This window comes from Dromiciops gliroides, chromosome 1, assembly GCF_019393635.1.
Source record: "Dromiciops gliroides isolate mDroGli1 chromosome 1, mDroGli1.pri, whole genome shotgun sequence".
Classification (NCBI taxonomy): domain Eukaryota; kingdom Metazoa; phylum Chordata; class Mammalia; order Microbiotheria; family Microbiotheriidae; genus Dromiciops; species Dromiciops gliroides.
In genome coordinates this window covers 749355776-749383396 of record NC_057861.1, presented here as the reverse complement: position 1 = coordinate 749383396, position 27621 = coordinate 749355776, and the positions used below count along the sequence as shown (strand labels likewise).

Below are 27621 nucleotides of genomic sequence, written 5' to 3'. Positions count from 1 at the left end.
TGCCCGCCCCCCCAAAAAAGAATAATTGGAAAAAATAAAATAAAAGATACAGAATAGAAAAGCTAAGGAGGAAAGAATGATGAGGAGAATTGACACTTCAGAACACACAATAGAAAACCTTAATTAAGGACTGCCTGGAGATTAGAATGGGACAGACAGAAAACTATAACTCAATGACAATGACAATAGAAAATAGCAAAACAAACCAAAAAAAGTTGAAAAAAAAAACCACCAGAACATCTAAGACATATAATGTTAAAAAATAAACTGGGGGGCGGCTAGGTGGCGCAGTGGATAAAGCACCGGCCATGGATTCAGGAATACCTGAGTTCAGATCCGGCCTCAGACACTTGATACTTACTAGCTGTGTGACCCTCGGCAAGTCACTTAACCCCCATTGCCCTGCAAAAAAATAAATAAATAAATAAACTGGAAAACAGGTCAAGCATAGACAAGTCACAAATTAACAAACTATTTGAAAACTATGCTCAGGAAAAAAAAAAAAAAAGGTCTGGATGCCGTATTTAAGGAAATTATAAATGAAAATTGCCTAGATCTCTTAGAACCAGAGAGCAAGGTGAAAATAGAAGGCATCCACTGGGAACTTCTAGGAAGATATTCCAAAATCATAACGCCCAGAAATATCATAGGCAAATCATAGAGCTTTCAGGTCAAAGAAGAAAATGCTACAAAAAGCCAAAAAGGAATTTAAATACCAAGGAGTCACAGTAAGGATTATAAGAGATTTATTAGCTGTCATTATAAAGAAGAGGAGAGCTAGGAATATGACATTCCAAAAGGCAAGAAATAAAGGTTTTCAACCAAAGTACCTATCTGGCACAACTAAGTATACATTACAGGGGAAAAAAAGCAAGCTTTAGTGGAATATGGGACTTGATATGGGCTGGAATTAAGGGTCAAATTGATCGTGAGTTATCCCAAAAGAATTACAAGACTCAGTGACTCAGTTTCCCAAGTTTTATCGTGATACTGTGAGTGAACACGGGGAGAAAACCAGAATAGTGGAAAGGTATCTCTTGAATAGAAAAAGAAAAGACAGTTTTATTTATAGTATGGATAGAATGATTATCAGTTTCATTATAATAATCTCCACCTTAGGGAGGTATAGGGGAGGGCCTATCCTAATTTGGAGTTCCTGGGGTCCTAAGCCAACCCCTGAGGCAGGTACCTTTTTCAGTGGAGGTGTGTTTTGGGGGTTTACGTGTCATAAGGTGAATCGGGATAAATTTGGTCTTTTCTGCACATGTCTCTTTCTGGTTCCCATGCTTAGTTTCAAAACATCTTCATTTATCATTTATTCCTAGTTTGAGTTTCTATAGCCTGTCAATGTATCCTTGTTATAGTCTTAGGCCTTCACAGCCTGGCTCCCTCTGTTCCTGTTATGGCTACTGATTACTGTAGGTAAGAGAACTTAGCATCCTGACTTGTGAGTTATTCATTAACTGGGATCTGAATCCCTCTTAGAGCTCATATCTGAATTAGAGCTTGGGTCTTAAGTTTTTCTGTTAACCCCTTTTTGCCTCCTACATCAGGACTTACACGCATAACTAATGAAAAGGCTAGAACTGTATAGATATTTGAATATGGAAATACAGGTGCCAAGAAAAAGTTAAGAGGGCAGGTAGGTGGTATAATGGATAAAGCACCTGCCCTGGATTCAGGAGGACCTGAGTTCAAATCCAGCCTCAGACACTTGACACTTACTAGCTGTGTGACCCTGGGCAAGTCACTTAACTCCTCATTGCCCCAGGGGAAAATTTTTTTAAAAAAGAAAAAGTTAAAAGGTACACAGAGTTGCATAGTTGAAAAAATATGTGGGGATGAATTTTTTACATGTTAAATGGAGAATAAGAAACAAATGTCTTTTTAGAACTCTAATATCTTTAAGGATCATAGAGAAAAATGAAAATGATCAGGGGGTGGGGTGGGATGTCTTTGGGTAGTTCTGTCACAGGAGAAAACAAAATTAGACATGGGACTATACTGCAGGTGAAAGGAGGAAAGGGGGAGGAAAACCACTATTGCATAATATAGATGCAGAAGATAAATAGTATGTAGTCATGGGGAGTGGAGGAATGTATCTCAAGAACCTTATTTTCAACTGAAGCTGATAAAGGAAGATTGAACACAAGTAAATCCCTCCATGCCCCACCCTAACATACTAAATTCAAAGGAAGGAGAAGGGAGGGGTCTAAGAATGAGGACAGGATGGATAAGGGAATAGAGCTAAGCAAAACGAACTCTGATGTTAGAGTGAGGAATATGAAGGGAGGATTAAAAAGAAAGGAAAAAAAGTAAAAACCTGGCATCAGATGTGGGAGAAGAAGAGCAGCAAAAGAAAGGAAATAGGGGCGGCTAGGTGGCACAGTGGATAAAGCACCGGCCCTGGATTCAGGAGTTCCTGAGTTCAAATCCGGCCTCAGACACTTGACACTTACTAGCTGTGTGACCCTGGGCAAGTCACTTAACTCCCATTTTCCTGAAAAAAAAAAAAAAAGAAGGGAAACAGGCCGTTTCATTTCTAAGATCACAAGTGTCAGACAAACTCCCTTTCCTCTACCACTTTTTTATTTGTAAAGAGTGAGGTGGGAGCAAAGGAGGGAAAAGTGCAAGAGGATAAGATGAAGGGAAATACACAATTAACAATTATAACTATGAGTGTGAATGGGATGAATTCATTCGCAGAATGGAAGAGGGTAGCAGAATAGATTAGAAAGCACAATTCAACAATATGTTGTTTACAAGAGACAAACTTGAAACACAGAGTTAAAACGAGGGGCTGATGCAAAATGTGTTATGCTTCAGATGAACTCAAAAAAAGCAGGAGTAGTAATCAAATAAGACTCTAGTCAATACAGGTAAGATAAAAAGAGATAAGCAGGAAATTGATATTATACTTAAAGGCACCACAGATAACAAATCAAAATCCATTTACATATGTAAATATAGATCTTGCTTATTTATCTGTTATGTATGTCACATATAAATATACTACATATAAATTGTTATCTGTATTTGTTTTATTTATCTAACTGTATGCACCTAAATTGTTGTTGCTCTTCATAATCCATGAGGATCAAAATGACATCATAATGTTGGGGTCAATGTACAATGTGTTCAACCATGGCTGATCAAACCAGTACTATCTCAGAAGGCTCTACCATGGGTAGGCATAAATAGTCTGTATGAACATTTGGACTGAGTAACATAGCATTGAAATATTTAAAGCAAAAGTTAAATTGTAGGGGTAAATAGATAGTAAAACTATAATGGTGATAGATCTTAGTCTATCCCTTTCACACATAAACAAATCTAACCAAAAGACAAACAAGAAAGAAGTTAAGGACTGGAATAGTAATTTTTAAAAGTTAAAGGTGATAGATCATTGCTGATTACTGAATGGGAACAGAAAGGAATTTGCAAACAGCTGTGTTTTACAAAAACTGACCGTGTATTGGGGCATAAAGACCTCAACCTCTCTCAAAAAATGTAGAAAAGCAGAAGTACTAAACACATAATTTACTAACATAATGAAATAAAAAAAAATATAAAAAGCCCTTAAAGAATGAAGGTAAAAATAACTGAAGAATAAATAACATAATTCTATTTTTATAACGTAATTCTAAGCAACTGATCAGTTAAAGAATAAATTGTGCTTCCTCCACCCAATTCCTTCCTCCTCATTTTAAAAAATTATTTTTATTTATTTTTTTGTGTGGGGCATTGGGGGTTAAGTGACTTGCCCAAGGTCACACAGCTAGTAAGTGTCAAGTATCTGAGGTCAGATTTGAACTCAGGTACTCCTGAATCCAGGGCCGGTGCTTTATGCACTGCACCACCTAGCTGCCCCTAAAGAATAAATTATGGAAACAACAGAAAAGTTCATTAAAGAAAATAATGAGATCAAATACCAAATCTTATGGCACGCAGCTAAAGCAATTCTATGGAGAAACACTAATTTCTAAATGCTCATCCAAACAAAAAAGAGAAAGAGCAAATCAAATAAAAAAGGAAAAGAAAAAATCAAGTGAAAAAGAGAAAGAACAAATCAACGAATTAGTCATGAAATTGAAAAACTTGAACAACAAATCAAAAACCCCCAACTAAATAACAAAGTAGAAATTATGAAAATTAAAGAAGATATTAATAAAATTGAAAGAAAAAGACCTAAGAATTTATATATAAAACCAGGGCCTGCCTTTTTTCATGCATTACATTTATTTATTTTTAACATTCATTTTAAAAAAAAATTCTGAGTTCCAAATTCTCTTCTTTCCTTTCCCTTCCCCCAGCCATTGAGAGGGCAAGCAACACAATGCCCATTATAGGCATGAAGTCATGCAAAACATATCCAAAAAGTAAGAAAAATAAAATGAAAACCAATAAGCTTCAGTCTTCACTGAGAGTTCAAACACTTCTTTCTCTGGAGGTGGATTTCACTTTTCAGCGTGAGTCTTTTGGAGTTGTCTTGGATGATTGTATTGATCAGAGTTGTTGTTATTTTTAGTTGGTAAAACGAATAGCTAATTAACCTGATTTCTTTTTTTTGTTTGTTTGTTTGTTTTTTTTTTTTTTAGTGAGGCAATTGGGGTTAAGTGACTTGCCCAGGGTCACACAGCTAGTAAAGTGTTAAGTGTCTGAGGCCGGATTTGAACTCAGGTACTCCTGACTCCAGGGCCGGTGCTCTATCCACTGCACCACCTAGCTGCCCCCTTAACCTGATTTCTTAGAAGAGAGGAAAACCAAATTCTTCATCTCAAAAATGAAAAAGAGGAACTTATGAAAATCAAAGAGGAAATAAAAGAAATGATCAGAAACTGTTTTGCCAAATTATATAATAACAAAACTGATAACATAAAAGAAATAAATACCTGGAAAAACTTAAAATAGCCATAATGACAAGGAAGGTTTATTTAAATAACCCAATGACAGAAAAAGAAACTGAACAAACCATGAATGAACTCTCAGATAAAAAACTCCACGGCCAAATGGATTTACAAGTGAATTCTATCAAAAATCCAAACAATTATTTATAATACTACATAAACTATTTCCATTCTGGAAAGTAATTTGGAACTATACTTCCAAAATTACTAAATCGTACATACCATTTGACTCAGCAATATTGAGACTAGGTTTATATCCCAACAATTTTTTTTTTTAAAGAGGAAAAAGATCTATATATACAATCACTTTTTAGCAACTCTTTTCATGGTAGCCAACGATTGGAAACCAAGGGGATGTCCTCCTATTGGGGGATGGCTAAACAAATTGTAGTATGTGAGTTGAATGGAATATTATTATGCCATGAGAAATTACAAAATGGACAATTTCAGAGGAAGCTGGGAAAACTTAGATGAACTCATGCAGAAAGAATAGAACAATTCACACAATTATAATATTATAGAGAAAAACAGCTTTGAAAGACTTCAGAACTCTAATCAATGCAATGATAATCTGAGCATCCAAAGGCATGAAAATGAAACCCACCGTTCAGCTCCTAACAAAGAGGTGTTAGATTTAACCATGAAGAGAAAGACCATACATGGCTAATATGGAGATCTGTTTTGCTGGACTATGCAGCTATGTATTGAGGGCTTTTTTGGAGGGAGGGGTGTTAAATTTGCTTACCGGAAAGGAGATATTGGGGGGGTGATTTATTTTCAAAAGTGCTTGGTAATTGAAAAAATAATTTTGGGGGGGCAGGGCAATGAGGGTTAAGTGACTTGCTCAGGGTCACACAGCTAGTAAGTATCAAGTGTCTGAGGCTGGGTTTGAACTCAGGTCCTCCTGAATCCAGGGCCAGTGATCTATCCAATGTGCCACCTAGTTGCCCCCCAAAATAAAAATTTTTAAAAAAGAACAAATGTTGGATCTCATCAAAAGTTTTTCTACATCGACTGACAATTTCTTTTTAGGGTGAGGCCTTTGGTTTATGTCTTATGCTTATAGTCTTTCTCTGTTTAGTTTTGTTTGTTTGTTTTTTTGGTGAGGCAATTGGGGTTAAGTGACTTGCCCAGGGTCACACAGCTAGTCCATGTCAAATGTCTGAGGCTGGATTTGAACTCAGGTCCTCCTGACTCCAAGGCCTGTATTCTATCCACTGAGACACCTAGCTGCCCCTCTGTTTAGTTTTTAAAGCCCTTTATAAGCTGTCCCCAACCTGTCTTTCCCATCTCAATGGACCTTCCTCTCCCTCCTGCCTTCTGTCCATTTTTTGATCTAGCCAAAGTGGCCTCTTTTTCTGTTCCTCCAACAGGATACTCCTCATCTCAACGCTGTGCCTTTGATTGGCTGTCCCCGGTGTCTGGAATGAAGGTGTGGACTCTCTCCAGAGCCGCTAGGTGGAGACAGAAGAGAGAGTTCTGAGTCTGCAGTCAGGAAGACCTGAGTTCAAATAGGATCTCAGACCCTTACTAGCTGTGTGATCCTGGGAAAGTTACTTACCCCCCCCCCCCCACACACACACACAAAGGTTGATTCTCTCCTTGTCCCTTTTGCACGGTCCCTTTGTTGTTTCAAGACCCAGCTCAAGCACTACACGAGGCCTTTCCCGATTCTCCCACATCAGTGCCCTCCTTCTCTAGCTACTTTCTATTAAGTTATTTTGTATATCGTTGTTTATTCACTTTATATTAACGCTACATGAAGTTACATGTACCTGTCTCCCACATTAGAGTGTAAGTTCTTTGAGAGCAGGGATTGTTTCATTTTTTACACTCCTGTCCCTAAAGAGCCTGGCATATAGAAGGAACTTAATGCTGCTTGGTGACTGATGGAGTGTGGTTAAGGAGGTGGGGGTGGGGTGGGGTGGCGGGAGGTTGTAAAGGAAATCAGTGTTCGGATTGGAGTTGTAAGGTGCCCTCTTCCTTCCTCCCAAGTCTGCCAGAGGTGCCCCCGCCTGGGGCTTCGGGAAAGCTGGCCAAAGACCTACCCGGATGGCCTGAGAGAGAGAGAGAGAGAGAGAGAGAGAGAGAGAGAGAGAGAGAGAGAGAGAGAGAGAGAGAGGACGGGCAGGTGGCCAGGCCATTTCTCACTGGGGGAGCAGTGCCAGGAAGCACATCTGGCCAAGTCTTCCTCCACCTCACCTCAGGTTGCCATCCTCCCCAAATTGGGGCTGGCCGACGCTCCCAAGGGCAAGGCCTCCCGCCTCCTCTCCCAACCTCGGCGGACAACCCAGTCAGATGCGGACTTTCTCCTCATCTCATCGGCTCAGCCTTCCTGATGTCTCCGGCTCTCCCCTCCCCAAACCCCAGAGGCTTTTGCAAGGAGGCCCGGGTGACTGGGCTCCAGGGCTGCTTCTCGGGTTCTTCCCAGCTCCGCCCCTGCGTGCTGCAGGGCGCGGAGGTTGGGTCTGGGGACTTCTCTCCCCTCCTCCCAGAGTCCCCTCTGCCCCAGGACCCCCAGACGCCTAAGAGGAGAGAGTATCAGGGCGGTAGTTTTCCACTTCCTCGGCCCAGTTCTCCCTAGGCTAGCACAGCTGGAGACCAGATGTGCCGGGGCGAGGTGGGGGGAGCGGGGGCGGGACGGGGAGGAGAACCGGACGGGACAGCACAGCGGGCGGGGCGGGGCGCGCCGAGAAAGTGAAACCGGACGGGGCGCAGGAGGAGGAGGAGGAGGAAGAGGAGGCAGCGGCGGCAGCATCCGCGAGATGGGGAAGTAGCTGGGAGTCGCGCCGAGCCCAAGCCGAGCCCGCCATGGCCTGCGCCAGCCCCAGCCCCAGCCGGGCTGTCACGGCCAAGGTCACGACCACGGCCCCCGAGATGCACGACGTGCCCCTGGTGGCGCTCAACTTCAGCGTGAGGAGACGCCTGTCGCTCTACCTCAACCCTCCCACCCAGGTGTCAGCCTACTGGCCCTCGCTGGCCGAGGAGCTGGGCTTCGACTACCTGGAGATCCAGAACCTGCAGACGCAGCCGGACCCCACGGGCCGCCTCCTGGACACCTGGCAGACGCGCGAGCTGGCCACCGTGGGCCGCCTCTTGGAGCTGCTGAGAAAACTGGAGCGCTTCGACGTGCTCGAGGATCTGCGGCCCAGCATCGGTAAGGGGGCCCGGCATCGGTAAGGGGCCCCACCGCGGGCCAGGAACCAGGGCTAAGCCCCGGCCCCCTGGCCGCCTTTCCGTGCGCACCCGACACTGTGCTCTCCACTTGCCTCCTGCTTTCCCCCCATGTCTCCCTGTCCCGCGTCTCTGCTGCTCCCCAGTGGCCCTGCCCTTCCCTCTGCTTGGTACCCCTCCACTCTTTCTCACTGCCCTTGACCTGTCCCACTGTCTCCCTGGCCCCTGCCTCCTTGCTGCCTCTCCCTGGAGAATTCACTTTGCTTGGTACCTGTCCACTACTCTTCTCTGTCTCTGCCCCATCTCCTTGTTCCTTAACCCTTCATGGCTCCCTACTATCCCCTGTCCATCACTTCCTGCCCCACCTAATGTTGTAGTAAAAAGACCAGTACATTGAGCATCAGAAGACATAATTTTTGGTCCAGGCCACCCCATTAATGCACAGATAACCTTGGGCAAGTTATCTCCCTCTTTGACCTCAGTTTCCCCAAATGTAACACTAGGTGACCTCCTGTCCCCCAGGTTACTTCTGGTTCTTGATGATTTTCCGTCCTCACTCCCTCCTTGTCCACCCCTCCACCACCCCTGCCCACTCCTTTCGCTGCCCATCTTAATGCTTCTTAGGCAGTGCTCACTCCTGTTCATCCTTGTCCCCAGCCCCCTTCACCTGCCCTAGGTGCCACCTTCCCCCTTCTGGAGAGCTTACATTCCAATATGCCCCCCCAACCCAATACACACACCCCAACACAAAGGAGAAACATCAGGGGGAGCTTAGGGGACTCCCAAGATCATGGTTTTCAGCCTCTTGGATACCTGAAGCAAGTCAGTCAACCAGCATTTATTAAGCTCTGACTATGTGTCAGGCATCGTGCTAAGTGCTTGGGATACAAATAAAGGCTGACTTTAGCTAGGTAAGATGGGAGGCAAAGATGAGTGAGAGAGTTCCAGGCATGGGGGACAACCAGTGACAATTGGTGGAGTTGGAAAATAGAGTGTCATGGGCAAGGAACAGCTGGGAGGCCAGTGCCCCAGCATCACTATATATGGAAGGGAGTAAGATGGAAAGGTCAGAATGGGCTGGCTAATGAAGGACTTTGAAAGCCAATCAGAAGGTCTTATGCTTGATCCTGGGGTAAGAGGGAGCCACTGGAGTTTATTGAGTAGGGGGTGATATGGTCAGACCCCCATTGTAGGAAGATCAGTTTGACAGCCGAGTGGAGGGTGGCCTGAAGTGGGGAGAGGCTGTGAGGTAGTGAGACCAATCAGCTCAGGCATGAGATGGTTAGGGTGTTTTCAGTACCAGAGGAAAGAAGGAGGCATATGAGAAGAGTTATTAAAAAGTTAGAACTGACAGGACTTGGCAGCTGATTGATAGAACGAGGTGTCCAGGATGATGCCTACGTTGGGGGCCTTTGTGAGTGGGAGGATGGGGATGGCTTTAACAGGAAGAGGGGAGTTGGGAGGAAAGGAGAGTTTGGGGGGACAGATAGTGAGTTCCATCTTGGACGTGCTGAATTTGAGCTGCCTGTGGGACATCCAGTTCGAGATGTCCAGTTGGCAATTGGAGGTAAGAAAATGGAAGTCAGGAGAGAGCTTAGTGTTGGACAAATAGAACTGAGAATCATGTGCATAGAGATAATAATTGTAACTCCAGGAGCTGGGGCATCACCAAGTGAAATATAGAGGAAGAAGAGAAGAGGTCCCATGACCAAGCTTCAGTGCACACCCATCATTATGGGCCTCACCTAACAAAGATCCGGCAAAGGACAGAGAAGGAGCAGCCAGACGGGTCAGAGAACCAGCAGAGAGATTAGTGTCATGAAAACCTAAATCCAAGAGAGTATCAAGAAGAGGGGGGTTGATAGTGTCCAAGGCTGCAGAGAGGTCAAAGAGAATGAGGATTGAGAAAAGGCCATTGGATTTAAGCAATTAGGAATGCATTAGGAACTTTGGAGAGAATGTTTTCAGTCAATGATGTGTTCAGAAGGCAGTCTGCAAAAACTTAGGAGTGAGAGGAAGTGGAGGCCCCTGTGGTAGACAGCCTTCTCAGGGAGTTTAGCCACAAGGGGGAGGAGACATGGGGCTACAGTGAGCAGCGATGGTGGGATCAGGAGAGGGCTTTTGGAGGAAGGAAGAAGACAGGTGCACATGTTTATAGGCAATAGGGATGTAGCTGGTAGGGAGGGATTGAAGATCAGTGAGAGATTGGGGCGATAAAGGGGACTTTTTTTTTCTATGAAGAAATTGAAACAATTTATAGACATGAAAAGATGCTCAAAAATCTTTCCTGTTTAGAGAAATGCAAATTAAAACAACCTTGAGATATTATTTTACACCTATCAGATTGGCTAAAATGATGTGTGACAAATGTTGGAGGGGATGTGAAAAATTGGGACCTTAATTCATTGTTGGTGGATCTTGAGGCTGATACAACCATTTTAGAGAGAGATGTGGAATTGTGCCCAAATTGTTATCAAATTGCCTATACCCTTTAGCTCAGCAGTATAGAGGGGACATTCTGCTGGAGAAGATGGAATGGAATGGGTCATTTGTGCCTGGAGAAGGATTTCCCTTAGCAAGGAGAAGGGCCCCCTGTCCCTGTGAGATGGGGGTGAAGGAAGAGGTGGTAGCAGACAGCATCTGAATGATATGAGGCGAGGAAGAGGGAGAAGATGGAGCCCTTAGGCTTTAAGGACAGGGAGTAGAGAGGTACGGCTACTGATGGGGCTTAGACAGGAAGTAGGCTTACTGTGAAATGAAGTGAAGTGAAGTGAAGCCCACTCACCACCCCAGCCTCTAGAGCATTAGGCCTACTTCCTGTCTAAGCCCCATCAGTGCTTGGCACATGAAGTAGGCACTTACTAAATGCTTGCTGATTTGACTTGGTTTTCTGTGGGCTGCTTGGAAAAGCAGGCCCCTCCCGACACAGATTTTTTTTTTTTTAAGTGAGGCAATTGGGGTTAAGTGACTTGCCCAAGGTCACACAGCTAGTAAGTGTTAAGTGTTTGAGGCTGGATTTGAACTCAGGTCCTCCTGACTCCAGGGCCGGTGCTTTATCCACTGTGCCACCTAGCTGCCCCACCAACACAGATCTTAACCTGGTGTCCTGGGGTCTGTGGATCAATTTCAAGGAGTCTCTGAATGTGGGTGGGACAAAATCATACCTTTAGAAGAAACTTAGCATCTCCTTCAATTATTTAAGAACATGATTCCAAGAAGGAATCCATAGGGCTCACCGGCCTGCCAAGAGATCCTTCTAGGAAGCCTGCTCCGACCTCTGATGGAGCCCCAGGAGAGGGGTAACCTTTGTAGAGCTGGATAGGTCAAAGTGTCTATCTAGGCCCACTATTCCATTTTAGAGATGAAAATATTGAAGCCCCAGGAAGGAAAGAAAGCGCCTTGTCCCCAATCACCCCAGGCATAAGCAACAGGTGAGATTCAAAACCAGGTCCTGGTACTCCAAACGTAGTGCTTTTTCTGCTGCATCACTCCCAATATCTATGACCTTGAGCTTTGTTCTCTGGGCCCCTATTTTCCTGCAGGTCATTTAGACCCCTCACTTAACCCTGAGAATTGGGAACCTTCTGTCCATTGGGTGTAGCACTTTGATCTGGAAAATCTCTGAAGTTGAGGATAGGTTGGGAAAAGAGAGAGAGCAGGCAATGGTGGGTCAGACATTAGTTTGAGATGAAAGGGTCATTGTTAACCTAAGGGATGTGGGCACTCAGTAGTCATAGAATCTCAGAGTGGGAAAATATCTAAGAGGTCATTTAATCTAAACTCCTGCCCACTCTTGTCCATGATCTCTCCAAGCCGTTCTCTTGCCATAGGATGGACACCTTGAGGAGCTCACTAGTGATGATGGTGGCAGAGGTGGGGATGGTGGTGGTGGGGATGGTAATAAGCCAATACAACCAGGTGATCTTGCTAAAGTGCAGGTCTGATCATGGCCTCCCTCACCCCAATTCAGTCAATTCCAATGGCTTCCTATCATCTCCAGGATCAAATAGAAAATCTTCTATTTGGTATACAAAACCCTTTGTAACCTGGCTCTAACTGCCTTTGCACTCTCTTTATAACACAGTCCCTTCTATGCACTTTGGGATCCAGTGACGCTGTCCGATTTGCTGTACCCCACACACCACATGCCATCTCCTAAAACCACGACTTTGCACTGACCTGAAATGCTCTACCTCCTCATCTTACCTCTTGGCTTTCTTCAGGTCCCAACTAAAAATCTGCTTTCTGCAATAAGCCTTTCTGGGTTCCCCCTCCCCACTTAATGCTTGTGTCTTCCCCCTTAGTGCTTGCATCTTCCCTCTGAGATTATCTACAATTTAACTTGCACATCTCTTGTTGGTCCATACGTGTTGGCATATTGTCTCCTCCTTCAGACCAGGAGCTTCCTGAGAGCAGGGACTGTGTTTTACCTTTCCTTGTATCCCTAGTGCTTAGCACAGTGACGGCACATAGTAGGCTCTTAATAAATGTTGACCTGATTGTCATTTCTATTGCACTTTTGACATTATCTCATTTGATCTTCACAATCACCTTGTGAGGTAGGTTCTACAGGTATTTTTATCTCCATTTTACAGATGAGGAAACTGAGGCTCATAGAGGTAAAAACGGCCCATGGTCACACAGCATCATATAGAAGCATCATCACAGGGTTGGAAAGCATTTATTCAGTCTCTGCTGTATGGAAGCCATCCTACTAAGTGAATACAATGACTAAAAAACCAAACCAAACCAAACCAAAAACCCAAATAGTCCCTTCCCTCCAGGATCTTACCTTCTAACACATACTCGAGCAGAAATCCCTACTGCAACCTCTCGACGTTGAGATTCTGCTTGAAGAGCAACAGTGATGGGGAACTCATCACTTATTGAGGCAGCCCATTTCCACTTTTAGATGGCTCCCGTGACTAAGTGTTCCCCAGCAGAAATCTGTCCCTTTAACCTTCATCCAGTGCTCCGAGCATCTGGGACCGAGCAAAGCCAGTCTAATGTCACTTCTGCAGAGCATCTCATGAGAGTCAGTCCATTGTTCTGGCACGAGAGCTCTTTTTGAGATTCTCATTTTGTTACCCAGTGTTGGCTATTCTTTCCAGATGTTCATGTGCAAACTGATCAGGATGCTTTCTAAGTATTTTATTAACTACCAGGTAGTTAGGTAAAGTCTGAAGACAGATTCTCGTGGCCCTACATTAGGGACTTCCCTCCTTGTTGACATTGGCCCATTAATCAAACCTATTAATTTTCAGGCCACCTAAGGGTGCTATCACCCAGTCCACATCTCTCCATATTGTCCACAAAGATATTGTAAGTAAGAGACTCTGATGTGACATTCTGAAATCCAGAACTTCTCAAAGCTACCCAGTAAATAACCTTGCCAAAGAAGGAAGATGGGTTAGACAGACTGGTATGGCTTGTTTTAGAATGAACTCATGCTGACTCATAGAAATCACCATTTTTCCTTCCCAGTGCTTAGAAAACATCCTTTCGTAATTCATTCTAGAGTTTTGTTACAGTCTGAAGATAGACTGTGGTGAGTGTATACTATTGTCCCATTCGTTCATTCATTTGGTCATTGAGTGTATACTTTTGTCCCACCCACTCATTTATTCATTCAAAAGATATTGATTGATTGTAGCCACTGTGGGTAATGCCCAGTTCTGTGTCAGACATACATCAAAAGTGTACTGATGCAGGGGCGGCTAGGTGGCGCAGTATATAAAGCACCAGCCCTGGAGTCAGGAGTACCTGAGTTCAAATCCGGCCTCAGACACTTAACACTTACTAGCTGTGTGACCCTGGGCAAGTCATTTAACCCCAATTGCCTCAACTAAAAAAAAAAAGTGTACTGATGCTGAAAGACAGTTTGGTAGAGTGGATAGTGCACTGGCTTTGGAGTCAGGAGACACCCGGGTTTGAACTCCACCCCTAATATACACTGGTTGTGTGAAGCTGGGCAAGTCAATTCACTTTTCTGGGCCTCAACTCCCTCATCCATAAAATGGGGATAATAAATAACACCCGTAGCTGTAAACACATGGGGTTGCCAGTCAAAAAGTATTTATCAATAGCTGTGTGACCCTGGGCAAGTCACTTAACCCCCTTTGTCCTGCAAAAAAAAATTTGTTTATCGAGCACCTATTATGTGCAATCACTGGTGATACAAAGAAAGGCAAAAGATAGTCCCTACCCTCAGGGAGCTCTCGATCTAATAGGAGACACAATTAGCAGACAAATATGTACAAACAAGCTCTAGACAGAATCAATAGGAAAGAGGAAAGGCACTGTAATTTCAGGGAATTAAGAAAGCCTTTCTATAGAAGATAGGATTTTAGTTGGGACTTTAAGGAAGCCAGTTCTCTGGCCAGGGAGGCAGAGAAGAGGAGGGAAAGAGATAAGGGATGGCCAGCCAGAGAAAATGTCCAAGGATGGAGTGGTGTTCCCTGTGAAGTCCTGTCCATAAAGTGCTGTGCAACCCCCAAAATTCCTTTATAAAGGGCCCCCCTCATTATCTTTGCTTTGCGTTAACACAGTAAATAAATCAAATTATAAGTAGAAGATGAGCAGAGCAGATGGTGAGTTAATAGAGGGGTGTGTAGGATCTCTGAGAGCTGAGTGTTAAATGTTAAGTTTGAGCATTTACACCTCAGAAATCAGCAAATGCTACTAAATCAGGACATGACTTATTGTTTTGTCGATTGTCCAAGCTTAAGAAATTGATGGAGAAAATGGTAATAATGCAAATTAAACATCAAAGCGTGTTGTACATACATTTCCCCCCAGAGAGCTGGTTGTTAAATATGTACCAGTGTACTCAAGGTGCTTACTGTGTGTCAGGCACTATGTTCTTCAAGATGTTCAGAGTTTCCAGGGGAGCTAAGAAGAGGAAAAGAGCACATCTATCCAGGAAGGCTTCAGGGAGGAGGTATCGTTAGTGGTGTGTTAAAAATGGTTAGGGCATGGGGCAGCTAGGTGGTGCAGTGGATAAAGCACTGGCCCCAGATTCAGGAGGACCTGAGTTCAAATCCAGCCTCAGACACATGACACTTACTAGCTGTGTGACCCTGGGCAAGTCACTTAACCCCAATTGCTTCACCAAAAAAAAATGGTTAGGGCAAGGGGGCAGCTAGGTGGCACAGTAGATAAAGCACCAGCCCTGGATTCAGGAGGACCTGAGTTCAAATCTCGCCTCAGACACTTGACAGTAGCTGTGTGACCCTGGGCAAGTCATTTAACCCAGATTCAAAGCCCACCCAGTTTAGACACAAAGCATCTGGGCCATTTTTTCCTCTGGATTTCCTCTTTCAAATCCTATAAAGGTGAAAATCTTATGATTTGAGATTATCCTTGAAAGACAGCCACAGTTTCACATGGGCATGAGGCTGTGTTTGAGAGAAGGTAAGCAACATGACACGCATTGAGGCAGAGAGTGGCAATGGAGATGCAGTGAACAGTCAGCCTGGAGTCAGGAAGACTTGGATTCTAGTCCATCCTCAGACACAACTGGCCGGTAACCTTGGACACGTCATAGCTCCTTAGTACTCCTGGCAACTCTGAGACAAAAAATTCTAAAACAGTTGCTAGATTTTTATTGGTAGAGGGAGTTTCTTCACTGAGCATTGCCCATATCAATAGAATCCCAGATCTGGTTTACTACTACTAGTACTACTACTAATATAAATAATAATAATAATAAGGTTGGCCTGCAGAACCTGGGAGTTTGCCCAGGAATAGGGAGCCATTGAATGTTATTGAGCAGGGGAGTGTTTGAGGAAGATCAGTCTGTAATTGATGTGAAAGATGGCTGGTGAGCTCATAAATGTAGAGCTGAGATTGACCTTAGGGGCCACAGAATGCACAACCAAGTCCCAGAGAATATGAGATTGGGGAGAGAGATGAGAGGCAGCAAGACAAATGAAGACACCATCACAGTGGTCTATGTCAATAAGCTATGGCAAGAATCAACCCGAGAAGGTGACAATCGCAGCTATACGGAGAGTTTTGGGCAGCTGGGACGAGCAGCACTGACCAGGGCCAGCCCTTAGATCACCTTTGTGATGTGATCATCATTTAAAATCAGATCAGAAACTGTTGTCATTGAGTCGTTTCAATCATGTCTGACTCTTCATGACCCCATTTGGGGTTTTCTTGGCAAAGATACTGGAGTGGTTTGTCATTTCCTTCTCCCAATCATTTTACAGATGAGGAAAGTGAGGCAAACAGGGTTAAGTCATTTGTCCATCATCACACAGCTAGTCAATCTCTGGGGCCAGATTTGAACTCAGGAAGGTGAGTCTTTCTGACTCCAGGCAGTGTCACCTATCAGTCACCACTTAGCTGCCTATTCCCACTTAGCTTGCCCACAAAGAAATTACTAAGAAGTAATGAAGACATGGGGCGGCTAGGTGGCGCAGTGGATAAAGCACCGGCCCTGGAGTCAGGAGCACCTGAGTTCAAATTCGGCCTCAGACATTTGACACTTACTAGCTGTGTGACCCTGGGCAAGTCACTTAACCCCCATTGCCCTGCAAAAACAAAACAAAACAAAACAAAACAAAAAACAAAAAGAAGTAATGAAGACATGGGGCAGCTAGGTGGCACAGTGGATAGAGCACCAGCCCTGGAGTCAGGAAGACCTAAATTCAAATCTGGCCTCAGATACTTGACACTGTGTGACCCTGGGCAAGTCACTTAACCCCAATTGCCTCACCAAAAAAAAAAAAGTAATGAAGACAAATGCAAGTGAGTGGGAGACAGAATGGTATTCAAGGGATCTTCAACTTCCTTTGTGCTGTGGGCTCCTTGAGCAACAGTCTAGTGAAGGCCATGGACCCCTTATCGCAATCATGCTTATGAAGGAAAATAGTTATATTGAAATATGGTTGTCAAAATATTAAACAAACAGACAAACACAAATTCATGCATCCTACCCCAGTGACATAGTGGTTGGTAACCTCATTGTTTTGGCTGGGCCCTTGATCACCATCTGGTCCAATACACAGTATTTGGGGTCCCATGTTCCTTCTTCCTAGTCAGAGTGGCCTTGTCAGGAGAGAAGGTGTTACCCAGATATATCAGAGAAGGGCTGCAGCTTCTAGGGAGAGGGGAGGAGAGAAGCTGGCCCACCTGAAGGGACAGAAGCAAAGCCCCTCTTATCCCAGGCTCATTATAGCTCATATACATGGAGGTGGTGTGATCGCTTGAGAGGCCTTGCTGAGGCAGAAACAGCAGGACTTAGCCCCTGATTGCATGGGCCGGGGTGAAGGAGAGAGTTGAATCAAATTGTCTCTGGGATTCTGAGTGGGGGGAGTAGGAGGCTGGCTCCTGGTCTCTCAGCAAAAATAAGGACATCCTAGGGAGCAGCAGGGTGGGGCCTGGGGCCTGGGGCCTGGGGCCTAGAGGCAGAGTTCAGTCTTCTTTATCACTGCCAGCAGGTGCCTACGCCAAGGACTGCCAAGGGTTTAGAGTAAGATAGATGAATCAACCCAGCCTGCCCACCCTCAGGGGGCCCCACTGGGGCTGGACACCCAGAATAGTGCCAACACATACCTCTGGTCACACACCTAATGGCTGCCCGGGCAACTCACAGGATGAGACAAACTGGCAGCCTGTGAATAGAGTGGAGGGGGGAAGGGCCAGGTGTGTGTGAGTCACTGCATGCATGTGTATGTGCCTGTCAACGATGTGTGGTGTCTAAAAGTCTCATGCCCTGGGATAGGGGATGCCCTGAGCTGCCTCAGGTTTCTCTCTATGTAGAATTAACTTGATTATCTCCATTAACTGACGGGGACACGGTTCATCCATTCCTCAATTCACTTCCTTGTATTGACATTCAGCCGTCCCTTCACTCACTCACTCACTCACTTGTTCGTTTGTTCGTTCATTCATTCATTCATTCGTTCTTTCATTCGCTCGTTCATTTCTCCATTAAACATTAAGACCACAGACCACCTTCGGTTTGTCCCCTCTTGCATTAAGAAGGCATTTTTTATAGCTTGCCTCACTCATTCAGTCAGCATATAAGCCCTTCCCTCATGCTAAATTCTGTTCAGGCCCTTGATTTTCAAAGGCCACAGTGCCACAGTCCTGCCTTCAGAGAGCTTCTGTTCTATGATGATAACTCTGTACATATGTGTAAATTGATGAAAAATTCACACAAGGTGATTTCAGGAAGGCACACACTGGAGCCAACAGAAGGTGGGAAGAAGGAAGTTCTTGAGCTAAGTCGAGGGTAGGGAGGAGGGTGTGTGTGTGTTGGGGGGCAGTCGGGCCATGGCATCCTGGTTTGGCTGCCCAGTTAGCCTTGATTTCCTGCCTCTCTTCTATAGTGTTTCCCTGACACATTAGCCCATCTGCCCTTCCCGAGTTCTCAGTATCCGGGCAGTGGCAGACGTCCTTCAGGACTGGAGAAGGTAAGCCAGGATTTTGATCAGAACGCCCAGTGAAAGTCTCATTCTGGGTCTCAGAATGTTAGAAGTTCAGCCACGCCATTTTACAGATGAGGCTCAGAGATGGGATGTGACCTCCCCAAGGCCACACAGCTAACTCTTTTTGTGATGCCCCCTACACCCCCATAAGGAGGTCAAATCTCTTTCAGCTCTGCTGTTGGTGTTTGTCTTGAAGATTATAGGGATGGGACAAGGGCATTATGGGGAGTGTTGGATGTGAAGCCAGAAAGAGCTGAATTCAGATCCTGCCTCCAACACTTTCCAGCTGTGTGACAATAATGGATGAGTCGCAGAACATCTGCTAGTCTCCCTTTAAGTCAGAAGGCAGCAGGATAGAGCAGAAACACACTGCCTTTGCAACTGGAGGCTGTGGGTTCACATCTCAGCTCCGTTCCTTCCTGCCATTAGTTATAAAGCTTTCCTAGGCCCTGTGAACTGTTCCCCAGTTTCACTGGTAAGGACACAGGAGATAAACCCTCACCATTTATTCATCCTAACTATGTGCCTGGCTCGGTAATACTTGTTGGGGACACAGAGAAAAGCAAAATCAGTCCCAGCTTCAAGGAATTGAATGGGGGTAGACATGGCATATAAGTGACCACAAACATAAAAGGTGGGCACGGAGTAAATGGGAGGTGACCTCAGAGGAAACGTACTACCTGTGGGGTGGAGGAGAGACTAGGAAAAGCTTCATGAGGAAGGTGAGATTTGAGCTGAATCACGAAGGGTCAGGTCAGCCAGCATTAACTGCCTTCAATGTTCCAGGCACTGTGCTAAGTACTTAGGGTACAAAGGCGGCAAAAACCACAAAAACACAAAAAACCCAGCCCCTACCCTCAGGGAGCTCTCATTCTATGCCCATGACTCTGTCCAAGCAAGATATAGGCTGGCTCAGTGGAGATAATCGCCAGAGAAAGCACAAAGATTAAGGAGGGCTGGGAAAGGCTTCCTGCCTTAGGTCTGAAGCCTGAAGGAAGTCACAGGTGGTGGTGAGGAGGGATGGAGTCCACAGATGGAAAAGCTGTAATGAGCCTGGTGTCTCTCTCCTCACAGACGAGGACTGCAAGAAGTACCTGAAGAAGCAGCAGGAGCAGGAAGCCGAGAAGCCTCTGCAGGTGCCTGCGGTGGATAGCAGCTTCCCCCAAACCTCGGAGCTGTTGGGAATCACCACCCTGGATGACCCACTGGGTAATGGGGCAGAGGGAAATGGGGGCGGGGAAGAGAGCCTTCCCTGAACTCCCCTTGGAGGGCACAGGGGGGCTCATGTTTTCACAGCTGGGATACCTGGGGCTGGATAATCCCATCGACCACCAATCAGCCCCATGTGGTCTGCTCTCTTGGCAGATAATCTGTGGCAAAGCCAAGCCAACTTCTCCCCTCACCTTCTTCCAGTCACCATGTATCCTAAGGGAGTATAGGTTTATAAAAATGACCTGAGCAGAATGGAATGAATAGATGAATCAGAAAAAGAGATTCCAAAGCCAACACCAGTCCTGAATTAGCTGATGTTTTCAATTTTTTTCCATTTAGCGTTTTATTTTTCCCCAATTACATGTAAAAACAAATTTTAACATTTGTTTTTAAAAATTGGAGTTCCAGATTTCCTCCCCCCACCACTGAGAAGGCAAGCAATCTTAGACAGGTTATACATGTGTAATCATGCAAAACATATTTCCATGTTGTGAAAGAAAATCTAGACTCAAAGAAAATTTAAAAGTGTGCTTCTATCTGTATTCAGACACCATCAATTCTTTCTCTGGGGATGGATAACATTTTTCATCATAAGTCCTTCAGAGTTGTCTTGGATCATTGTATTGATTAGCTGAAGTTTTTAATTGACTCATGCCACTATTTCTGTATAATGGAGAATTTGTAAGTTTTTTTTAAAGACAACTTTATTAAATGTCATTATAGTAGCTGAAATTGAGAGAGGTTAAATGATTTGCTTGAGGTCAAAGGGAATGCCTATGGGCCTGTCTCTATCCTTTCTACCTCAGCAGCAGGGCTGATGGGAATATGGCCGTGGGCATCTGGATTTGGCTTCGACCTTCTCCGTTCACCACCTCCTGAGTTCCTGACCCTTGACCTCTGGCCTCCTCTCACTTCCCCTTCCCCCCTTCCCCCCAGGACAAATGCCTGAACGCTTTGATGCCTTCATCTGCTACTGTCCCAGCGACATCCAGTTTGTTAAGGAGATGATAAAGCACCTGGAACAAACAGATCACAGGCTGAAGCTGTGTGTGGCGGATCGGGATGTGCTGCCCGGTGCCTGTGTCTGGTCCATTACCAGTGAGCTCATTGAGAAGAGGTCAGTGGGAAGGGGCGCTGATGTGGGACAGCGAAAAGAGCCCAGCTTCAGAAGCCCAGAGACAACGTCTAGTCTCTGCTCTCCCTTGAACTCGCTGTGTGACCTGGAATGTCATTACACCCCCTCCAAGCCTCGGTATCCCTAGCTGTAAAATGAGAGCAGTCATATGTGTCCTGCCCATTTAGACAGTTACGGAAAGTCCCTTTTAGAAGAGTCCTCAGGGGTCACCGAGTCCAACTCCTCCCCCCTGCCAGGAAACCACTAAGTGGCCCTTGAGCTTTGAGTGGGAGGGAACTCGGTCTCCCCCAAGGCAGCGACTTTATTCAGCTCTAGTTGTTTGCTGCCTAAATCTCCCATATTTCAGCCTAGATTGTCCCTAGTTGTGAGGTCACGTGCCTATCTATGGAGTCCATGAGCAGGTGAGTGTAAGAGGCAGAGCAAAGAGGGTTTGGAGGCAAATGAGTTGGATTCTCATCTTGCCTCTAACACTCCTGCTGACACACCAACACCCCTGCACACCACAGCCTCTCTGGGCCTCAATTTCCCCCTCTGTAAAAAAGAGGGCCAGCCTAAATGATCCCTTAGATTCCATTCAGGTCTAAATATGTGACTCCAAGAGGGGCAGCACAGCTTAGTGGATAGAGAGCTGTCCTTGGCATCAGGACAGTCTGGGTTCAAGTCCCCTCTCTGACACATGCTGGCTGTGACTGGGGGCCAGCCACCGAACCTACCAGTGCCGGGCAGCTCTCCAGAACTTTAAAGTTGCAGGTCAGGTGCTTTGCACTGGTGAAGGGAGATTCTTACCTGAGAGTTCCTCCCTTAATGGAAGCCAGTGAAGGAAGGAAGGAAGGGAGGGAGGGAGGAAGGAAGGAAGGAAGGGAGGGAGGGAGGGAGGGAGGGAGGAAGGAAGGAAGGAAGGAAGGAAGGAAGGAAGGAAGGAAGGAAGGAAGGAAGGAAGGAAGGAAGGAAGGAAGGAAGGAAGGAAGGGAAGGAGGGAGGGAGTGAGGGAGGAGGGAGGGAGGGAGGGAGGAAGGAAGGGAGGAAGGAAGGAAGGAAGGAAGGAAGGAAGGAAGGAAGGAAGGAAGGAAGGAAGGAAGGAAGGAAGGAAGGAAGGAAGGAAGGAAGGAAGGCAGCATGTATTAGGCTCCTGCTGTGTACCAGGCCCTGTGCTAAGAGCACAGTCTTCCCGACTGCCGTCTAGCTGCAGTAACTGCTTGTACTTCCCTCTAGGTGTCGAAGGATGGTCGTTGTTGTTTCTGATGAGTACCTGCAGAGCAATGAATGTGACTTCCAGACCAAGTTTGCTCTTAGCCTATGTCCTGGTGAGCATCCCCTGTGACCAACCTGAAGGGTGGAACTTTCTGGGTTCTGAGAGCAAGGGGTGAGGCACCAATATTGGGGAGGAAGAGGGGGAGAGAGAGGAGGAAAAGGAGGAAGAGAAGGAGAAGGAAAAGAGGAGAGAAGAAGAAGGAGGAGGAGGAGGAGGAGGAGGAGAAAAAGAGAGAGAGAGAATGCAAAGGGAGGGAAGGAGGGAGGAAGAGGGACAATGGAAGATAGAGGAGGGGAAAGGGTAGGAGAAAAGAGAGAGGTTGTCTGTTACCCTCCATTAAAATGTCCTTGGAGATCCCGCCCTCATCCATTCAGATAGATGCCCTGCTTTCCCGCTACCCTCTTTATGTTGTCTTCCTCCTTTTGAATGTCAGTACCTATGGCCATCTCTAGGACCCTTTTTCTTGCTAAGTTTGGGTCCTCAGCATTGAGCGCAGTGCCTGGCCCACCTGAGTGTTTAATAAAAGCTTTCATCTGATGTTCTAAGCACCTGTTCCATACAAGACTCTGACCTGGGTGATGGTTACCTGGCTGGCCAGATGCCAAGGGAATTAGCTCTTCTGGAAGAGTGGGACTCTCTGTTTGATGGCATGTCCACTTTCTTCTCCTCCTCCACCTACTACCTAATGGAGCCTCAAGCTGCTGGCCAGAGTGGACCATGGGGAGAAAGGGGTGGGTTGGGGTCAGGCCCCAAATGAGTGCATCCAGGTTTTTGGCTCCAAATGCCCCCAAAAGCCAGAGCATGCTACTTTTTAATACTCTCTTGGGTGGACTCTCCTTATTCTTTTTTTTTTTGGCGGGGCAATGAGGGTTAAGTGACTTGTCCAGGGTCACACAGCTAGTAAGTGTCAAGTGTCTGAGGCAAGATTTGAACTCACATCCTCCTGAATCCAGGCCAGTGCTCTATCCACTGCCCCACCTAGTTGCCCTGACTCTCCTTATTCTTAATCCCTTCAGTGGAGTGATTGGTTAAGAGAAACCGAGGAGCTCCTGCTGCCTCCCCCTCTGTAAATGATGGATGGATGGATGGATGGATGGATGGATGGATGGATGGATGAAAAAGTGTTCATTAAGCACCTGTTAGGGGTCAGCCATTATCATAGGCACTAGAGGCATAAACACAAAAGCAACATAGTCCCTCTCCTGGTAGAGTTTACATTCTAACTGAGGAGAGAACTCATCAGAGAGAGGAGACAGTGAGTGGTTGGTGCAGCCATAAGGCAGCTCGGTGTCAGGCCCTTTCCTGAAGCAATGGGAGCATTGGTTTGGCTCCTGTTTTCAGGGCAAGAGCTAGAACGGGGCAGGGTAGGTGGTAAATGCTTCGACTGGCCAGGGTTCCCTGTGGATGAATGGAAGAGACCTAGACGTGGTCTAGGGTCAGGCTTAGGTGAGTTGGTGCCCAATATTCTGCCATAGCAGCAGCAGTGGCCTCCATTGCGGTTCTGACAGACACATCTATAAGTGAACAACTATTAAGCCCCTCCCTGTGGGAGGGGCTGGGTGGAGGCACAAAGATAGAAGAAACTCAGCATGGCCCTCACAGAGTTTACTGACCCTGCCTCTTTTGCAGGGGCTCGACAGAAGCGCCTGATTCCTGTCAAGTACAAGGCTATGAAGAAGGAATTCCCCAGCATCCTGCGCTTCATCACTGTCTGTGACTACACCAACCCCTGCACCAAGAGCTGGTTTTGGCCACGCCTCGCCAGAGCCCTCTCCCTGCCCTGAGGGGACCTCTCTCGGGTTGCCCAGGGCCTCCTAGGACTGCCTGACTCTGTAGGGGTGGGGGCGAAGCCTGGTCTCCCTCTTTAGCCAAAACTACCCCCTACAGACACAGCTGAAGTCTGTATCACGTGTGCAGCCCGTGTTGGATTTCATACATGTAATCCTCCAGATCTGTCATGACCGTAGGTAAGCCCTAGGGAGCTGCCTGAGGCTGAGAGTGATTGAGGAATATGCTCAGTCACACAAGAAGTCAGTGTCAGACGAAGACTTTGAACCCCAGCCATCCTGGATTCAAGTCTTTCCCTCTATCCACTACGCCATGATGCCTAGTAGACAAGTCATCCTAAAGAGAAAAGATGTTCCATGGTTTGTCTGGAAAGAAGTCCTGTAGATAGCCCCGTGCGATGACTGTTTCCTTATCTAAGTGCCTACACACCACCCCTTTAATGATCTCTTAGAGAACTGGACGGCGAATTGAGACCAAGCTCCCCAGGGCAGAGTCTGGAGCATCCACCTTCTTCCCCTTCTCTGAAAACCTCTAGACTTGCATCAGCCTCCTTTCCCATGATTTCTCAACTTTTCTGCAATCAGTCTCCAAGTTATCTCGTCTTTGGGGACAGTTCTTCTGGGCAGCTGGATGCTCCCTTCTTAAGTCTTCATTCTCTTTGGCTTTCGATGAACCATTTCCCTTCTTCCTTCCCTAGTGTGGAGATCCTTCTCTCTGCTAGAGAAGCCAGAGACACATGGCCAATATCTTGTCCTATGCAAGGGCTGTCCTTGTCCACGATCTCTCTTTGGTACGCCACCTGCCCTCACCCCAGGGAAGCCTGATGGAGGTTACCTACAGGAGGAGATGAAGAAACTAAAAACTCTTGGTGCCAAACTCAAGAGACAGCCATTAGCAGCTGCATCCCAATGAATAACCCTTTACAGAGCCATAACTAGGAATTTTTGCACCAGAGGGACCCACCACACCCAGGGCAAGTAATAAAAAAAGCCTCATAGCTGGGGGAACAGACATTGGGATATTTGTTGTTAGAAAGGTTGCTGAGGGGCTGGAGGGGTGGCAGGGTGGGGAAGGGAAATAACTCTCTCTGGGTAGCTTCCAATTTTAAGTAATTCTTCCTGACTAGGTCCTAAGCTTGGCTGTTTATAGCATTGAAAGGACTTCAGGTATTGATTGGGTGCCCTTTAAGTTCAGCATCCTGGGACAAAGCCTTGATCACCGCCCCCCTTAGTTATACTTTATGGGTTCAGTGCATTGCATATCAGTGCCTGAGGTGCTATGGTCCCTCAGCAACCCCTTGTGTGAATATTTCCCTATTTCCCTGCTGTATTGTTGCTCCCAACCATCCCGTTCCAGCAGTGAGATACTTCCTTTTCCTCTACTCCCGGAGTAAGTGGGCTCTGATTGTTACCTCCAACTCAGGGAATATATCCCCTGCTGCTAGAACAAGCCTGGATTCCATATTGGTGCAAACCAGGCTATACTCTTTGACTACTCCATTAAGAGGTGAGAGGCACAATGGGGACTAGACATTTTTCTTTACCAGAGCAAGTAGCAGAGAACAGGCCCAGAGTAGGAGGTCCAAAATGTGTCCACATAAAGCTTCTGGGGAAGCCAGAGAGAGGGGAGAAGAGTCAATTAGGCCAATGGGTGGAGCAAGAGCCTACCTGTGACATGGTGGCTTTGGGTGGAGGGAAAGAAAGTTTCTTTTTAAATTAATATTCTTACTAGCTAAGCTCAGTTGTTTCTATGCTATTGAAGAACTGAAAAATGTTCAAATTTCATCACCATGGTAGAAAGCATTTGTTGCCCCACCTTAGTTGTGATTCTGGTGGAAGGTTTGTTGGGGGTGATTGGGGAGTACGTTGACAACATGCTGAAAGCTGTCAGGAGGAGAAGTCGAGTTATCTGCAGCACTTGCTCTGAGACACTCTGCGTATTGAAGCTTTTGGCTTCTGCCTGGGGAGACCTGTCTCAAGGCTCACCAAGTCAGAAATGGGTGTTCTGGCTCTGCCCTAGCCGGGCAGCTCAAAGGCTGGCTATTCTGGGTTTTCCGATGAAGACTGGAACAGAAGCAGACTGCAAATTGAAAGGAGATGAATAACAGAATGGAAAGAGCCCCAGCCTGGGAGTCAGGAGCCCAGTGTCCTAGCCTCTGCTTTATAGGCAACAAACATTTATTAAATACCAACCATGTGCCAGACACTGTGCTGAGCCCTGGGATGCGAACACAAGCAAACAGAAGGACCACTCCCTGCACTCCTCAGGGAGGAAGCCACGTCATAAAAGGGAGCTGGGGGGATGGGGGAGAATAATGGCTACCCACATAGGGAAATGGGGGCAAAGTCTAGAGAGTCAGCAATAGAGCGAGTGGGATGAAACATAGCCATCTTGGGCCCATCACCAGATGCAGATCCTGGAAGGGAATCCCCAGTGGGAGAAGGGAGCTTGGGTGGTGCAGAGACATCGAAGAGTGAGAAGGAAAGGGCAAGGGAAAGGCAGAAACTGAGGGACTGTGGTGAAGTCCTCAGAGTCAGAAGCAGAGCTGTCCAGTCCCCAAAATGGACACCCTGAAAGGTCACCAAGGGACAACAGGGACTGACACGGCAGAGGGATGTTGCTTTGAACAATTTACTTTCCCTCCCCGGGCTTCAGTTTCTCCATTTGTAAAGTAGCAGTGACATGGGTAGAGCTGTGTCTGTACAAATTGGGGAACCTTCAACTTGGTTTAAGTTGTGGTCACAAAAGCAGAAGGATATTGGTGTAAGGACTGACATACCTAAAGTGTAAACAGCCTGGACTCTCACCTTTTACAAAAATTGTTTTCTGAAAGATCTTCCTTTCCTTTGCTCTTCCCCCTGAAATGGAAAACCCTGTTACAAGAAAAATGGTTAAGTAAAACCATCTCCTGCACTGAGCACATCTGGCAGGGTATACAGCACTCTGCCCTAGCAGGCCCCCACGTGTTCAGAGAAGGGAGGTATGCATTACTAAGTCTGGCCTTTTATAAAAATTTAACAATAGATTCATTAAATGCTGGACCAGAAGAGGACTCTAGTGGTCATCTTGTCCAACCTCTCACTCTTAGAAGAGACTTAGAATGTTGAAGTAACTAATAATTCCCCATGTATATAAATTGCGCTACTTCTCGAAGCACTTTCACATCCATTTTTCCATTGGACAGGGTACTGCTTCACTTTGGCTTTTCATGCAGTAGGCACTTAATAAGTGCTCTTTGATTGATCTGTAAACAACAGCAGGTAGGCGGGGAAAGCACTGTTACATTTATTTTAAAGATGAAGTTGAGTAGAAAGGGATAAAGAATGTATTCTATACTTATAAAATAAAAGCTATGCTCTACATTATGGCTACTTGGCATTCCTTGTACCATCTTCTTTGCCTGTTCTTTGTCTATGGAAATGCTCATTTGGGCTGGTATTTGTCAGTCAGAATCAATTTTTTAAAAATAATAAATCATTTAAAATTATAGTGATAAATAAACTGTAAGATCTGAGCAAGGTGGGGCAGAAATGGCCTTGGATCTGGGGTCAGGGTGAAAAAACAGCTGTCATTTGCACGGTGCTCTAAGCAGTTTGTGCCCAGTGAGAGGCAGTGAGACCATTCCCATGGTGCAGATCAATAAAGAGGCTCAGTGATAGGTACCAGAGCCAGAACCTTTCCTGGGGTCTACATCCTCCAGCCCTCCGGCCT

General features: G+C 45.9%; 1 protein-coding gene across 1 annotated transcript; it reads left to right on the top strand.

Moving 5' to 3' along the window:
- Positions 1 to 7616: 7616 nt before the first annotated feature.
- Positions 7617 to 27272, top strand: MYD88 (MYD88 innate immune signal transduction adaptor). Its single transcript, XM_043976629.1, has 5 exons — positions 7617 to 8064; positions 19598 to 19732; positions 20672 to 20852; positions 22083 to 22174; positions 23752 to 27272. Exons 1-5 carry the CDS (start codon positions 7719 to 7721, stop codon positions 23904 to 23906), a joined length of 909 nt encoding a protein of 302 aa, XP_043832564.1. The 5' UTR covers positions 7617 to 7718; the 3' UTR covers positions 23907 to 27272.
- Positions 27273 to 27621: the final 349 nt, after the last annotated feature.

Coding starts and splice junctions, on each gene's coding strand:
- MYD88 (XM_043976629.1), top strand. CDS start 7,719: ATGGCCTGCGCCAGCCCCAGCCCCAGCCGGGCTGTCACGGCCAAGGTC. Junction 8,065..19,597: donor GGATCTGCGGCCCAGCATCG/GTAAGGGGGCCC, acceptor CTCTCCTCACAG/ACGAGGACTGCAAGAAGTAC. Junction 22,175..23,751: donor TGCTCTTAGCCTATGTCCTG/GTGAGCATCCCC, acceptor CCTCTTTTGCAG/GGGCTCGACAGAAGCGCCTG.